The sequence below is a fragment of the Rhinopithecus roxellana genome, chromosome 5 (assembly GCF_007565055.1).
Source record: "Rhinopithecus roxellana isolate Shanxi Qingling chromosome 5, ASM756505v1, whole genome shotgun sequence".
Taxonomy (NCBI): Eukaryota; Metazoa; Chordata; class Mammalia; order Primates; family Cercopithecidae; genus Rhinopithecus; species Rhinopithecus roxellana.
This window is the reverse complement of record NC_044553.1, coordinates 128,787,572-128,802,288: the sequence shown is the minus strand read 5'-3', so window position 1 is coordinate 128,802,288 and position 14,717 is coordinate 128,787,572. Positions and strand designations below refer to the sequence as shown.

The following is a 14,717-nucleotide window of genomic DNA, read 5'->3' as shown; positions in this document are numbered from 1 at the left end:
GAGGCCGAGATGGGAGGCCGAGATGGGTGGATCACTTGAGGTCTGGAGTTCGAGACCAGCCTGACCAAGATGGAGAAACCCCATCTCTACTAAAAATACAAGATTAGCTGGGAGTGGTGGTGCATGCCTGTAATCCCAGCCACTTGGAAGGCTGAGGCAGGAGAATCACTTGAACCCGGGAGGCAGAGAGGTTGCAGAGAGCCAAGATTGCACTATTGCACTCCAGTCTGGGCAACAAGAGCAAAACTCCATCTCAAAAAAAAAAAAAAAAAAAAAAAAAAAAAGATCAGAGTGCCGGTGCTGTACTCTGTACATAGTGATTGAATAGACTATAAATTAAAGGCAAAGAATCCATTGTGAAGTCACCAGAATTAAAAACAAAAATCTTAGGACCAAACTTATATTGCCATGAAATAAACACAGTTAATATGAGAAAACACGGTATGTCTCAAGTAATCATATTACCTACCAAACTGAATTTCTTTGAATATCCGCACTTGCTGGAATTAAAAATTTAATCTAAATAAAGTTATTGTATTGTCAAAGTCATTTATTTCTGTCTTTCCTGTTACCAGATTTAATGTCCTTCAAGAAAATTATGAGATTGTTAAATTTAAAAACAAAAATGTCTCAGTACAATTTATGAGCTTGTTGACTATCCTTCAGTACATAAGAGAAAACCATGTAAGCCTCTTCGTAAAGGCTTAAAATTGATTGATCTAATTAACATACCCAGGCAGCTGTCTTTGTTTTCCACTTCGATGACAGATTATCCTGCCTCCTTCAATTCCATGGCCAATGTAGCTAAATTTCATTAAAGACTAACAACTTGAAAAGCTCAGGGAAAAGAGACTTGGGTACAAAAACTACCTTGCAAATTGTACTTTTTCACTTCTAGTTTTCCTGTGATAAAGACAATTTTGGAAGCATGTGTAGGTAGCAGTTTTTTTAAAAAAATATTTTGTCTTCTACATATTTGGACTTTTAGAGTCATTTTCTAAGCTTCCGAATTCTGTCAAGCAACTTGGGGCAGGACTGACTCTCCTTCGTAAAGAAAACTGTGCCGAGTCACACCGGGCCCCCAGAGACTGGTCACAGGGTATTCACAAAGTAGAGGGGAAGCTCTGTCTCCGCCTTGAAATCATGCAGACCTGACTGTGAAGGTACGTGTTTAATAGTTTGTCCAGCCTAGGAAGTTTCCATACTCCTTTCATCTTTCTTCCTTATTGGAACATACACCAGTGTGCACAGACACACGTGCACACATGTGCGCAGGCCTGGGAAGAATCAGCAGCAATCTTCCTGCAAGCCTGACAATGACTGCTCCCCACAGCGCTGCACAGAGCACGTGGGTGTGGCTGGGACTGTGGGCACTAATCCAAACGGGTCCACCCAAGAGATAAACTTGGAAACTATTTTCTCAGTAAATTAACCCACACGGAAGTCACCTCTGGGACGGCTCTTCCCGACTGACGTGTCCTCTGGGTCTGGACTCTCCAGCTGTTCTCAAGCAGGCTGGCCCTGTCCCCGCCTCACCCCGGCTGAAATTCCAACACTCATCTGACATTTCATATCCCTGTTTCTGCTTTCTCGTCTACAGTGAGTACCGAAGACTTCAACCGTCTAACTTTTCACCCAGATCATGTAAGCGCCATGAGAGGAAAGATGCTCCCCAGTTTTGATCAATGCCTCCCCCAGAATGGGGTTAGAAACATAATAAATGCTCAATACATATCTGCTGAATGAATTAAAACTTACAAAAATGAGTCTTTGAAAACACTGAGTTTTATATAAAATTATCAGTCTAGGGACCTCCGAGTTCTGCAGAAATGACAAATGTTACAGATGAACTAGAAACTGCCACCCACAGAACGTCTGAACGTATGCACCTTCGTGGCAGGGCTGCAGGGCTATACGCATGTGCAGGTGACAGACAGCAGACACCCCACACAAAGCGGAGGCACCCGCTCTGAATCCACACTGATGGATGGCGTGGGGGAGGGGAGGCACCTTGGGAGAATCTCCTGACTTCACTTTTTCTGTTTCTCATCTATAAAATGGTGTGATAACCATTATCTCACAAGATTTATACTTAAAACTCTGTGAAACTGTGTTTAAAAATGTTTGTTCTACTACAGTTGTGGGAGATACAGCAGGCCTGGCACGCAGGAGGTTGAACAAATGTGAGTCGTTGCCTGAGAGTGTGATGCTCCACACAGGGGCCTCTCTCAATTCTTGGATAACATCCATTCAACTCCAACCTTTACATCAAATCTTTACGTCTGAAGATCTCTGTTTCTTTTTCAAGAGGTGAAATAGCTGGGTGATTTAAGGTCCTGGAGCCATCAGCCCGGTGTCCAGGCCTTGTCTTCAGATTCTGGGGTCTGGGTGGGCCATGCCCACCGCATTCCAGCTTTTGTTGTAGCCCCTCAACACTATGCACTTTTTCCAATGCTCTTCAATAAATACAACCCTATTCCACCTCTGGGGCACCTTCTGACCGACATCATTCCCTGTAGTGCCTGGCACCTGAGACCTCTCCATCCTGGCCCTCAGAGTCAGTTTCAAGCTCCTCTTTCTAGAACCTCCCTTGACCTCTCAGATGGCCCCAAACCCCTAACAAAAGCCCCCTGGACTTATCTCACTGCTCCGTACTGGGCATCGCTGGTGAATAGGCCTGAGTCCTCCAGGTATGGGTCCTGTGGCTGGTCTTTAGGTGGCATGTGTGTGTGTGTGCATGCGTGTGTGTGTGTGTGTATGTGTGTGTATACCCATTCCGCACTGCCCATCCCCTCCAAGTTTCTCCAGGGCTTGGCCTGCTCCACACTTTCCCCACCTCTCAGTCTGGGGTACCCAGGCCATGTTCCTGCAGACAACAAGGGCCCTCTGGAGCCCAGGCTGCTGCTCCATGCACCCGCTCAACGGTTGGGCTCCACGGTGCTGCTGTCTAGAGCTGCCACCAGTCTTCATCCACTGCAGCGAGGGCCCGGCTCCAGCAGTGTCCGGGGACCAACAGCCCCTGGCATCTAGCAAGTTCCTATGCTTGGCATCTCCTGGCAATGGCCTCCCCGGCCCCCAAGGGAAGGCTTCCAGCAGGTTCCACCAGTGAAGCCCGTAAGTACCTTTTCTGCCATGCCTCAATTTGAGGCTGTGGCTGCTGCCATGGGTCAGGGGTTGGGAGGGCACTATGAGTAGGAGAACACGTCTGTCTCAGAGCCAGGGGCAGTGGCTGTCCCTTCATCAGCTATTCCCCATACACATATATATTCGAGACAGAGACAGGGGCTCTGTCCCCCAGGCTGGAGTGCAGTGGCGTGATCACAGCTCACCGCAACCTCAAACTTCTGGTTCAAACCGTCCTTCCCACTCAATCTCTTAAGTAGCTGGGACCACAGCTGCACACCACAGTATCTGGCTATTTTGTTTCTGTTTTTTTTTTTTTTTGAGATGGGGTTTCCCTGTGTTGCCCAGGCTGGTCCGGAATTCCTGGCCTCACACAATCCTCCTGTCTCAGCCTCCCAAAGTGCTTGGATTATGGGTGCGAGCCACTGTTCCTGACTCCTGTATTCTTCAGAGTCCTCTTTACTTCTTATTTATTTATTTTTTAAAGATAACAGTTTTATTGAGATATAATTCACTTATCATTACTTCTTACAACTCAATCCACAGCTAAGAATTCTTCACATTAGACTTTCCCTGATTGAATCATGTGTGGTTTCTGTCTCCTGACTGGACCCTGCTGGATACACCAAGTTCCTGCATTAATGCCACTTCTAATTTAAGTGATTTGCAAAAGAGCTCCCACTTCCAACTGACCATTCATTAAACCGGTAAAATATTATATTGTATTTCACATAAGCCTGTATACAGATTATTACCAGTTCTTAACCTGTCCGAGACAAGCTAACTCGATATTATAAAAAAACTAATTGAAACACAGAGTACTTAAATGTTCTTGGCATTTGTGGTTTGTCAGTTGCTGGGGTTTAAAAGTCAGAGACTTGCTTCCTTTATTTTCAGTGGGGTGGTTCACAGATTTCAGAATGTAATGCATAAATGGGAATTTGCATACCAAAAAAAAAGTCTTTGGACCTTTAGGGAAAGAGAAAAAACAACACCCAAAAACCAGAAAGTGGGGGAAAAAAGGTAATTGGGACCAGAATGTGCATGCAGGTAAAGAATTTTGGTGCTAATAATACAATTTTTTAAAAACCTTCAGAATTGTTTAGGCTGTTAATTTGGCCATTTTGACCAGATCATGGCTCAAAGCTACTTCCTCAGCATTCCCGCGGCCCTGAGAAGGGTGACGTAGATGTGTCTGTCTGCAGCCATCTTCAAGTTTTAAACATCCAACTTGTAAGCAGCTCATTTCTAAAAAGCACCACTGAGCTATGAAGTGCTGCAGTTATTGTTTGGGAAAAAAGTGGGCGGGGGAGGATTGTAGATATGACTGGGTTCAGAAGCTGAAGATCAGAAGATAGGAAATGGGCAAGTTCTTTTTTTTTTTTTTTTTTTTTTGAGATGGAGTCTCACTCTGTCACCCAGGCTGGAGTGCAGTGGTGTGATCTCAGCTCCCTCCGCCTCCCAGGTTCAAGCAATTCTCCTGCCTCAGCCTCCCAAGTAGCTGAGACTACAGGCGTGCGCCACCACGCCCAGCTAATTTTTGTATTTTTACTAGAGATGGGGTTTCACCATGTTGGCCAGGATGGTCTTGAACTCCTGACCTCAAGTGATCCACCCACCTCAGTCTCCCAAAGTGCTGGGATTACAGGTGTTAGCCACCGTGCCCGGGAGAGGAAGTTATTCTTGAGAGTTGATCAAGGAGATCTATCTGTGGTGTTCCCCTACCCGCCACGCCAAGCAGGCATGCCCCACCCTCCAGTGCTTCAATTCTGCAGTATTTTCCACCTTGTGTGAAGTTTCACCAGTTAGATACTCATCTGCATTTGTTTAAGTGGCTCTCACCCTCTGTGCACACAGGCTGCCCCTTTCAGAGGTGACGCTTGAGCTGTCAGCCCTCTGCCTGCCCCTAACTCTAGCTTGGACCTCGGGAACTGAGGGGGGTGCTGTCCCTGGCTGATGTCACCGTTGAGTTCACATCCCTGCAGAGGAGACGGGGCAGGTCTAGGGGAGAAGCTGAGAGTGAGGCCAGCTCACGCCCATGACTTACTGAAGACAGCGGGTGTGGGGGGTGGGGGGTGGGGGGTGGGGGCTGGGGGTTGGGGGCAGGGAGCACGAGGGCCTGGGTCGAGGGGGTGGCAGTGGATGGGGCCCTCACTTATCACCAAACCCTGGAGCACAGTCGTGGAGAAGCCGGGCACTGCTGGGCTGTGCCTCGAAGGTCCCTAACTCTTTCACCAGCTCTCCTGATCTCAATGACATCACTCCATTAACAACAAAAAAATACTATTTTAAATTTTTGTGTCTGCATTGCCTTATTCCAAAAAGATTTGAGGCAGTTCACAAAAATACACTTGGCATAAAAGAAGGTAAAAAAAAGTAGCTGAGGAAATCATGGCGGAAATCAGCACGGTGGAACACTCAGGCAGATGCTCTTGCGGCAGTGACACCTGCCGCAGGCGGGCTGGGCGGGCGAGGCGCGGGGTACCTGGTCTGCAGCAAGTGTGTCAGGCGTCTCCCCCTGTGATGGTGGCCGGAGGAATCTAGAGCAGAGGCAGGGATGCTAGAGCCCCCCACAGTCCTGCCCAGCCGATTGCTCACCCCCCACTCCCTACAGTGCCCTCGCTGAGGTCCACAGAGGGCAGAGCCCACTGCCCCAGGGAAGACTGATGGGCTGGTGCTGAGGCCGATGCGGAAGGGCACTGCCTGATAGAGGAGGAAAACTCCAGCGGCGTCCTCCCTGTGAACCAGAGGCCGGCTTCCCCACCCTGAGGCAGGCCGACTCAGACCTGCTCTCTAGGCCAGAGCAGGCCTGGGAGGAGGGGGCTCGGGAGGAGAAGGCTCGGGCCAGGCCCATTTCCTTCTAGGGTCTTCCTGATCTCTGAGGGCTCCTGCCCGGTCAGTTCACCTGGCATTAGCACCTCGCACCCCAGCACAGACCTGGTGAGTACAGCCCTTTCTCCCCGGGGCAGGGACAGAGGTTGGGCAGCCCCATGGAGTCGGTGAGTGAGTGCAGCTGTCAGATCTGTTTCCCTCCAGCCTCTCACCCCTCACCCTGCTGCACGGTGGCCGGGGCACACCAGAGGCAGGATTCAGCTACGAAGACCTGGTGCTGAACCCAAACACCCTTGAGGAGAAAACGTTCCTGTGCATCCTGGTGGGAATAGGCCGTGACTCCTGCTGTGTTGCCATTTAGTGAACCGGTGAAACTGCTAGGTACATGTTGACCATCAGCTGGTCACAAATGGTCCTCATAACTTTACAGGAACAAATAACATTCTGAGAAACTTAGACATGCACAAGGGAAATCAGAGTCAGAAAAACTGAGTCCTGCTTCCCACAGTCACAGGCAGGTCATGGGCTCAGGTAGGTCAGGGGTCCTCTCGGACCCTCAGACTCGTCTACTAGGAAAAACAACCTGGTCTGACAGAGAGGAAAAGGCAGGTGCTCTGAGCCCCGGAAAGCTGTCACGGGGACACTGTGTGGCTGTGATGCCTGCGAGGCCCTGGAAACGGGGGTCACTTACAAGCTCCGAGAAGCCGCGGACCACCTGCCGCCGCTTCAGGTTGGTCTCTCCGTCCAGGTTGGCGGTCTCGATGTGGCACAGCCCGTCGGGGTCACTGGAGGACAGCAGCAGAATGTCCGCAGGGAAGATTTCGTTGCAGCGAAGACGCACAAAGTCTCCCACGTGGATTTCTTTCCAGAATCGGTTCACGTACTTTTTTTCTTCCCTGGAAAACAGACTTTGATTAATGAAACTCACGAGACGTCGGTCATGGCTGGATCTGGGTGATGGCCACGTGGGGCTCATGTGGCAATTCTTTCTACTTTTGCATAGGCTGAAAATTTTCATAATAAACAGGTGTTTTAAAAAGAATATTTGGCCGGGTGTGGTGACTCATGCCTGTAATTCCAGCACTTTGAGAGACCGAGGTGGGCAGATCATGAGATCAGGAGTTTGAGACCAGCCTGACCAACATGGCAAAACTCTGTCTCTACTAAAAATACAAAAATTAGCCGGGTGTGGTGGTGCATGCCTGTAATCCCAGCTACTCAGGAGGCTGAGGCAGGAGAATCACTTGAACCTGGGAGGCGGAGGTTGCGGTGAGCTGAAATCATGCCACAGAACTCCAGCCTGGGCGACAGAGTGATATTCCGTCTCGGAAAAAAAAAAAAAAAAGAAAGAATATTCATACCACTAAAGCCCACTCAAAGTAGAAGAAGAGTATCCATAAAGGCCACATATTGTATGACTCCATTTACATGAAAGATACAGAACAAGCAAATGCATAAAGACAGAAAGTGGATTTGCAGCTGCCAAGGGCTGGGGGACAAGGGAGTACGAGTCACAGCTTAATGGCAAGAGGCTTCTTTCCAGGAAGATATGAATATTCTGGAATTAGTGACAGGTGCACACCACTGAATGCACTTGAATTTTTCACTCTTAAATGATTAAAATGACCATTCCTAGTTCTACACTCAGAAGAGCCGAATGCAGTGACTTGAACAGGCATAGCAAGCCAATGTTCACGGCAGCGTCACTCAGAATTGCTAGGAGGTGGGATAATCCACGTATCCATGAACAGGTGAATGACAAACAAAATGGAGTATTATCCAGTCATAAAGAGAAATGCTATAATACTGAAGACACTATGCCAAGTGAAATGAGCCAGTCACAAAAGGACAACTCTTGTCGGTTCCGCTTAATACCAGGTGCCCGGAGTGGGCAAATTCAGAGACAGAAAGTGGATTGGGGCCACCAGTGGATGAGAGAGGCACAACGGGGAGTTATCGTTTTATGGACACAGAGTTGCTGTTTGGGGTGATGGAAAAGTTTTGGAAATACATCATAGTGATGACTGTACCACACTGTAAGTATCACTAATGTCACTGAATTGTACACTTAAAAATAGTTAAAATGGCATTTTATGTGCATTTTGCAATTTAAAAAATGTAAAATGGTTAAATGTTAAATATTATATTTTGCGTGTTTCATCATAATAAAAAAAACATAATTAAAACACGTGAAGTCATGGGAAACGGGACTTAAACTGCAGCAGGTAAGGGAGACACTTGGCAGTTGGAAGGCCCCCTCACCTCCCAGGGACACATTCCAAGCCACCTGCTTAAAACAATGCCCAATACAGTCAGCCTGCAGAACCCACGAGTCACTATCAACAGATATTTAGTTTAAAACATAATTTTTAGATTTCTTCTTTAATTTTTTTCCCTGGAATAACAGGCTAACTAATGCCAAAAAGGTCATTTGTAAGAGTTCCTTGAAGGCAGTTTTTGGCCATCTTTAAATAAGTGGAGGGACACAAATTTATCTGAACAAGATATGTTACAACAGGAAATCTCATCAAGAAATCCTCTGGGTTGCTGGGTGCCATGGTTCATACCTGTAATCCCAGCACTTTGGGAAGCCAAGGTAGGAGGATTGCTTGAGGCTGGGAGTTTTAGACCAGCCTAGACAACATAGTGAGACCCCATCTCTGCAAAAGAAAAAAATTAAAAAATTAGCTGGGCATTGTGTCATAAGCCTGTAGTCCCAGCTACTTGAGAGGCTGAGGCAGGAGGCTCACTTAAGCCCAGGAGATCAAGGCTGCAGTGAGCCATGATGGCACCACTGCACTCCAGCCTGGGCGACAGAGTGAGGCCCTATCTCAAAAACAAACAAACAAACAAACAAACAAACAAACAAACCTACCCTCTGGATGATACTGTAAAAGAGTAAAAAGCACTAAAACGCATTTCATGTTAACCATAACCATCTTACTAATCCTCCTACCCTACACCCCCTATAAAACTCTACTCTCGCCTGAATTCCAAAACAGCCAGGAGTTGGATCTGGAGGTGGACTGTGTTGGCCACATCTGTCAGCTACCTGAGCATTGGATGAGAAGTCTGGGGAGTCTGCAGAGCTAGGAAGCCACACACCAATTTTCTCACTTCTATTTTATTCCCCTGTGTGGATTTGAGGCACCCCCTGGCAAAGTTCAAGAGGCTCCTAGGAAGCCATCGGCTGCCCTAGAGGCTGAAAGGAGAAGAACCCCCTTTCATTTTAAATCTCCATGTTCTTAAATCCTCTAATTCAAGATCCACCAAATCAGTTATGTACAAAGCAGAGCTCGGGGGCGCTACAGTGGGAACAAAGATACTAGATGATGCGGTTCTGTCCTCAAAAACAAATGCAAGGCAAGCAATCGCCACCGGAGAGCGCCCTTTGGGGGCTGTGGAGTCAAGCCCCTGAAAGTGGTCCCGAAGTTGTTCTTCCTGGGCTCACGCAAGCATTCCTCAGAGCTGCCTCTCCCGTGCGGCAAGCTCGGTCACCTGCAGGCCATGTGGTCCCAGCATGGTCTGTCCAGGGAACCATGGGGTCCTCTGGCCATGCAGAGGCTCCTTCCTCAGGCCCCAGCCCGAGGTCTGAGAGGAGGCATGGCAGTGACCCCCAACCCCGGGCCGCCCAGCTTGCGACGGCCAATCTGACCCCTTTCGAGCACAGACAGGAAGCTTTGATGACTGAGACACTGACATGTCTAGCCATGTGCCTACTTCCTTTTCCACAGGTCAAGCCTTGACTTCATGTCATTACAAGCTTTTTCGTCCTTCCTTCTCACAAGCACCTGCCGGGCTCCTACAGAGGACACGAAGCCATTTGAAAGGGCCTGTCCCTTTGGAAGGACGTTACCCGACGCTCAGTCACAGTTCGCTCACAGAGGAGGAAGGCAGCCTATGCCGGAGCCTCGGCGGGGCGGGCTTTGTGGCGATGGGGTCCCCAGGAGGCCGGGCAGTCCTGGGCCTCACCCTGGGCGGAGGAGGAGAGACACCGCAAGGCACTGTCTCTGTTCAGTTTATGTTAACCACATTCCATGTATAACCCTCATCCAAAATAAAGTCGGTTTCCATCTGCTTTGTAATCATAAAACAATAGCTTGCCTGCCCCATCCACAGAAACTTCAGGGGAGGCATCTGGGCTCTGAAGGAGATTGCCCCCAAGGACCCTCCACACATGGAGAGACCGGGGTGCCCAGTGGAGACCTCAGGTCACTGTCCTGGTTTGTGGGGGTGAGGGAGAGGGTTCCTCATGGGCTGCAGAAAGGACGCTGGCTCCTAAGAAAAGGCCCTGTCCAGGCGCAGTGGCTCATGCCTGTCATCCCAGCACTTTGGAAGGCCAAGGCAGGTGGATCACAAGGTCAGGAGTTCAAGACCAGACTGACCAACATGATGAAACCCCGTCTCATCAAAATACAAAAATTAGCTGCGTGTGGTGGTGCGTGCCTGTAATCTTAGCTATTCAGGAGGCTGAGGCAGGAGAATCGCTTGAATCTGGGAGGTGGAGGCTGCAGTGAGCCAAGATCATGCCAGTGTACTCCAGCCTGTGTGACAGAGCGAGACTCCATCTCAAAAAAAAAAAAAAAAAAAAAAAAAAAGGCACTGCAATTCACCGAAATCCCTACCAGGGACAGACCCTGGAAGACTGAGATTCGGGAATCTCTTATGAAGGCACAGCGGGACAGGCCCCTCATTACTGCAGCAGACCAAAAAGGCAAGAGATGCCTCGGGGGCCCAAACCCTGCAACCACTCCAGCTGGAGCACCCGGCAAGGAGCCTGGGCCCGAGTCGACCCTGTCATGTCATCATTGGCTGCATTTCCCTGATTTTTAATCTTCTTATGATACAGATATATATATAGATATGTGTTTGTATATATAACTATATCATAGATATATATCTCATGATATAGGCAGATACAGGTATGTGTTTGTATTTACGTATGTGTAGCCCTCCTTTCCATGGGGGTATATCTTATTTTTTTTCCAGCCTTTCCTAATGTTCCCTGAACTGTGTCTCCCCAGAGACTATTTGGAGAGAGACGCTCTAAAGAGGATTCAAGTTAGAATGAGGCATAAGGCTAGGCCCAAATGCAAAGTGGCTGGTGTCCTTATAAGAGGAAGAGGCAGCAGAGGCGTGCACACACAGCTGTGAGGACAGGGAGAACACGGTGAGGGGAGCGGCCTCAGGAGGACCCATCCTGTCCACACCTCGGTGTCTGACTTCCAGGTTCCAGAACTGTGAGGTGATACATTCCTGCTGTTGAAGTCACCCCATCTGTGGTCCATCGCTACAGCAGCCCGAACTGACGAATACACTTAATAACGTCCATTCTCGTGACTCTCGCTGGAAGGAGCAGCTCACAGCCTGTAGTGACAGAAACTGAGGGGCAGGCAGAAGCAGTGGGTGGCAGGAAGGGCATCTCACCCTGCAATTTATCCCCATGTGCAGGTTCTACACACCCCCAAGACAGAAATCAACCCCACTGGCACAACACTGTAACACCAGCCGCTCAACATGCCCTTCTTGGGGCTTTTATTAGCACAGACCTCTAGAGACAGGAAGAACAACTGGCTGGTGAAGTCTGCCTGTGCTACTCAAGAGGACATCGGGGAGTGGGTGTCCGGGTCTCTGGCCCCGGTGGCTGGAATGGGGGCACCACCCACCTTGCCCAGGGGCAGGGTCTGCTTGGAGAAGGGACAGAGTCCAACGGTGACCAACTTTGAGTTCAAGAAGCTGGTGGGGCTGTGCGGGGCGGGCTCTCAGGAGGTGTCTCCAGCTTTGAAGACAGGCACATGGAGACAGAAATATTTGGGGGTCTTAAGCACAGACGTGACAGCGGCCCCCATTGTGGATGCCGTCACTGAGAGCACCAGGGAGAAGTGTGGGGAGATGGAGAGCTGAGGGCTAAGGACAGGCCACATAGGCAAGGTCGTGCCCAGGCAGGGAAGCCGGTGGAGTTGCCGGGGCCAGAGAGGCGCCATGCCAGCACACAGCATTGGGGTGGGCCAGGGCTGACCACGTGGGGGAAACGGGGGCACAGGGTTCCTGGGTGCTGCCACCCCCGCCGGCAGCCACAGGTCTGCCTCCACACCTCGGCCTTCACCTCTCACGGCCGAGTGAATACGGCTGGAAGGACATCTCAAATGTGTGCCTGTCATCACCGCAGTTTTACTCCATTTTTGGAGACAGTAACTTCTAGTGGCACATCCATGTAGATAGACGGTCCTCTTGTTCATCACTCAAGCACATTTCATGCCCAGCTGTAGCGAGACCACGTAGTCTTTTGAAAGACAGAACTGTTCTTCAGAAGTGGACCTCCCCTACAAAGGCCATGGATGACTAAGAGCTTGGGACAGGTCTTTAGGCCACACCAGCAAGAGCTCTAGATGCTAAATTCCTCTCAGCACTGAGACATCATTATCATCTTAATAGTAATAATAACATTAAAAAATCAGCGAAGCTGTGCTAGGTATCCTATTATGACCCAGGCCTGCACAGAACATGTCACAGTGTCTACCTCAGTGAGCCCTCCCGCGATCCTGACAGTATGGTCCCACTTACAGACATGGAAACCAAACACGCAGAGACTGACCTCCCCAAAGTCACACACACCTAGAGTCTGGAAGCCTTAGAGAGATTTGGTTTTGAAAGCACATCTGATCCGGTAGCCTAAAGGAGGAATATCTCATGAAGACTGTAAAATGCTAAGCAAAAAATTCTTCCATTTCTCCCTTTTAAATTATGCAGTGCAGAGACTAATGTGGTCTGAGATAAAATATCACTATGTTTGAGAAAGGGTGGAGGCCAGGCACGGTGGCTCACATCTGTAATCCCAGCACTTTGGGAGGCTGAGGTGGGAGGATCATTTGAGTTCAAGAGTTCAAGGAGTTCAAGACCAACCTGTGCAAAACGGTGAGATCCCATCTCTCCAAAATATACAAGAATGAGCTGGGTGTGTTGGCACACCTTGGTCCGAGCTACTCAGGAAGCTGAGGTGGGAGAATGGACTAGAGCCTGGGAAAGTTGAGGTGATAGTAAACCCTGATCATGCCATTGTACTCCAGCCTGGATGACAGGGCAGGACTCCTTCTCAAAAACAAAAACAAAAGGTGGGACGAAAGGCAGACAGTTTCAGATGTGTGCCAGTGTTTGACGCAGACATGGAGTAACACAGTTCAGTCCATTTGCCAAAACCACTGCCAATGTACAAGCAACTGGAGGGGGCTTGTCCAAGATCAGGAGTCACCAAACTGTGTTTTTTTTTTTTTTGCTACACACTGGGAAGTGCCCCTACACCGGCCTGCGTAGATGAGGGGTGAGTTCCTCCCTCACTGGAACCACCTGCAGTGGGGACCATCTGAGCTGTGGCCACAGAAGGACACCGCCCTCCCCCGGGCTCACCTTGGGGACTTCCTCTAGGCTAAACAAGCCTCTGAGAGAGTTCCCGCTAGGGCAGGAGAGGTGTTTATTCTCCTGGCTTCAGGGTGCTTTGGTGGCTCCCAACGTGGGCAGGGCACACTTGACAACTGAGGGGCCCCAGTTGGGCCACCTGACAGGTTTCTTCTGCACAAAGCCGCCATACCCTTCCTCACAAAATCCCTCCTGCAGGAAACGTGTAGGAGCAGCACTAAACAGCTGTTTTTGGAGTGATCAATAATTAACAAGGATGCTTCACATCTGGCCACGACTTTCATTTAGGGTCACAAAACCACGGTGCACACATAGTCTCAAGTGCGTTGATGACTCACCCCCAGCAAGACAGGGCGCCGGCCCAGAAGCCTGGACTCTGAGTGCCCAGGTTCCTGATCTGCAAAACGGGGGTCTACAGTATCGCTACAGTCTCCCCCAGCAGACACTGACCCATTTCCCGGTAGCCCTCTGCTCCTGTCCCACCCGCTTCATGCTCTTCCGGCTGTCACCGGACTGTCAACAGTCACTGCTCAATTAAGTGAGAGGCTGTGGCCACTATTTTGACTTCACATTTCGTGTTTTCTTTTTGAGCATGGTTTTCCCTCACCATTACTGTTGAAGTCAGTGTTTGATTTTGACTAACACAATCAGAAATAGTACAAACGAGCAGCGTGCTACATCTTATATTTGATTTGTGATTTGGAATTAAAGCAAGAGCTGTTATTTTGATTTTTTTTTTAATTAGAAAGACGGTAAGATTGCTCACAGGATTTCCGTGAAATGCAGAATACAGACGGTACTGCTTGAGGTGCGGTGGTATATAAAATATGACTATGTGCTTACTATCATTCTGTATTATTTCACTGAAACAGAACAATTAATCCCTACAAAGAGAAAGCTTCAATTAAACCGGTGTTACATTTGACTAAACCTAGAAAAATCTGGATGCTTTGTGCCTTATAGACAAAACAGGTAATGTGTTATTTTGTGGGGCTTTTTGTTTTTGAGACAGGGTCTTGATCTGCCATTCAGGCTGCAGTGCAGGGCTGTGACGATAGCTCACTGCAGCCTCCAACTCCTGGGCTGAAGGGATCCTCCCTCCTCAGCCTACCAAGTAGTTGGGACGACAGGTGTGTACCACCACACCCAGCTAATCTGTTTTTTATTTTTTGTAGAGACGGGGTTTCACCATGTTGCCTAGACTGGTCTTGAACTCTTGGGCTCAAATATCCACCCGACTCAGCCTCCCAAAGTGCTGGGATTATAAGAGTGAGCCCCCACGCCTGGCCAGAATACATTTTTTAAGAAAAAAGAAGACATGTTAATGAACCTAACATGCAGACCAACTA

General features: G+C 49.0%; 1 protein-coding gene across 3 annotated transcripts in view; it reads right to left on the bottom strand.

Moving 5' to 3' along the window:
* ATP10A (ATPase phospholipid transporting 10A (putative)) overlaps positions 1–14,717 on the bottom strand; it is a 182,264-nt gene that overhangs the window by 90,478 nt on the left and 77,069 nt on the right. For all 3 annotated transcript variants that reach the window (XM_030930129.1, XM_030930128.1, XM_030930127.1), the window contains exon 2: positions 6,647–6,851. In XM_030930129.1, the coding sequence (XP_030785989.1) occupies positions 6,647–6,851 (205 nt within the window). The remainder of the gene's footprint in view (positions 1–6,646; positions 6,852–14,717) is intronic.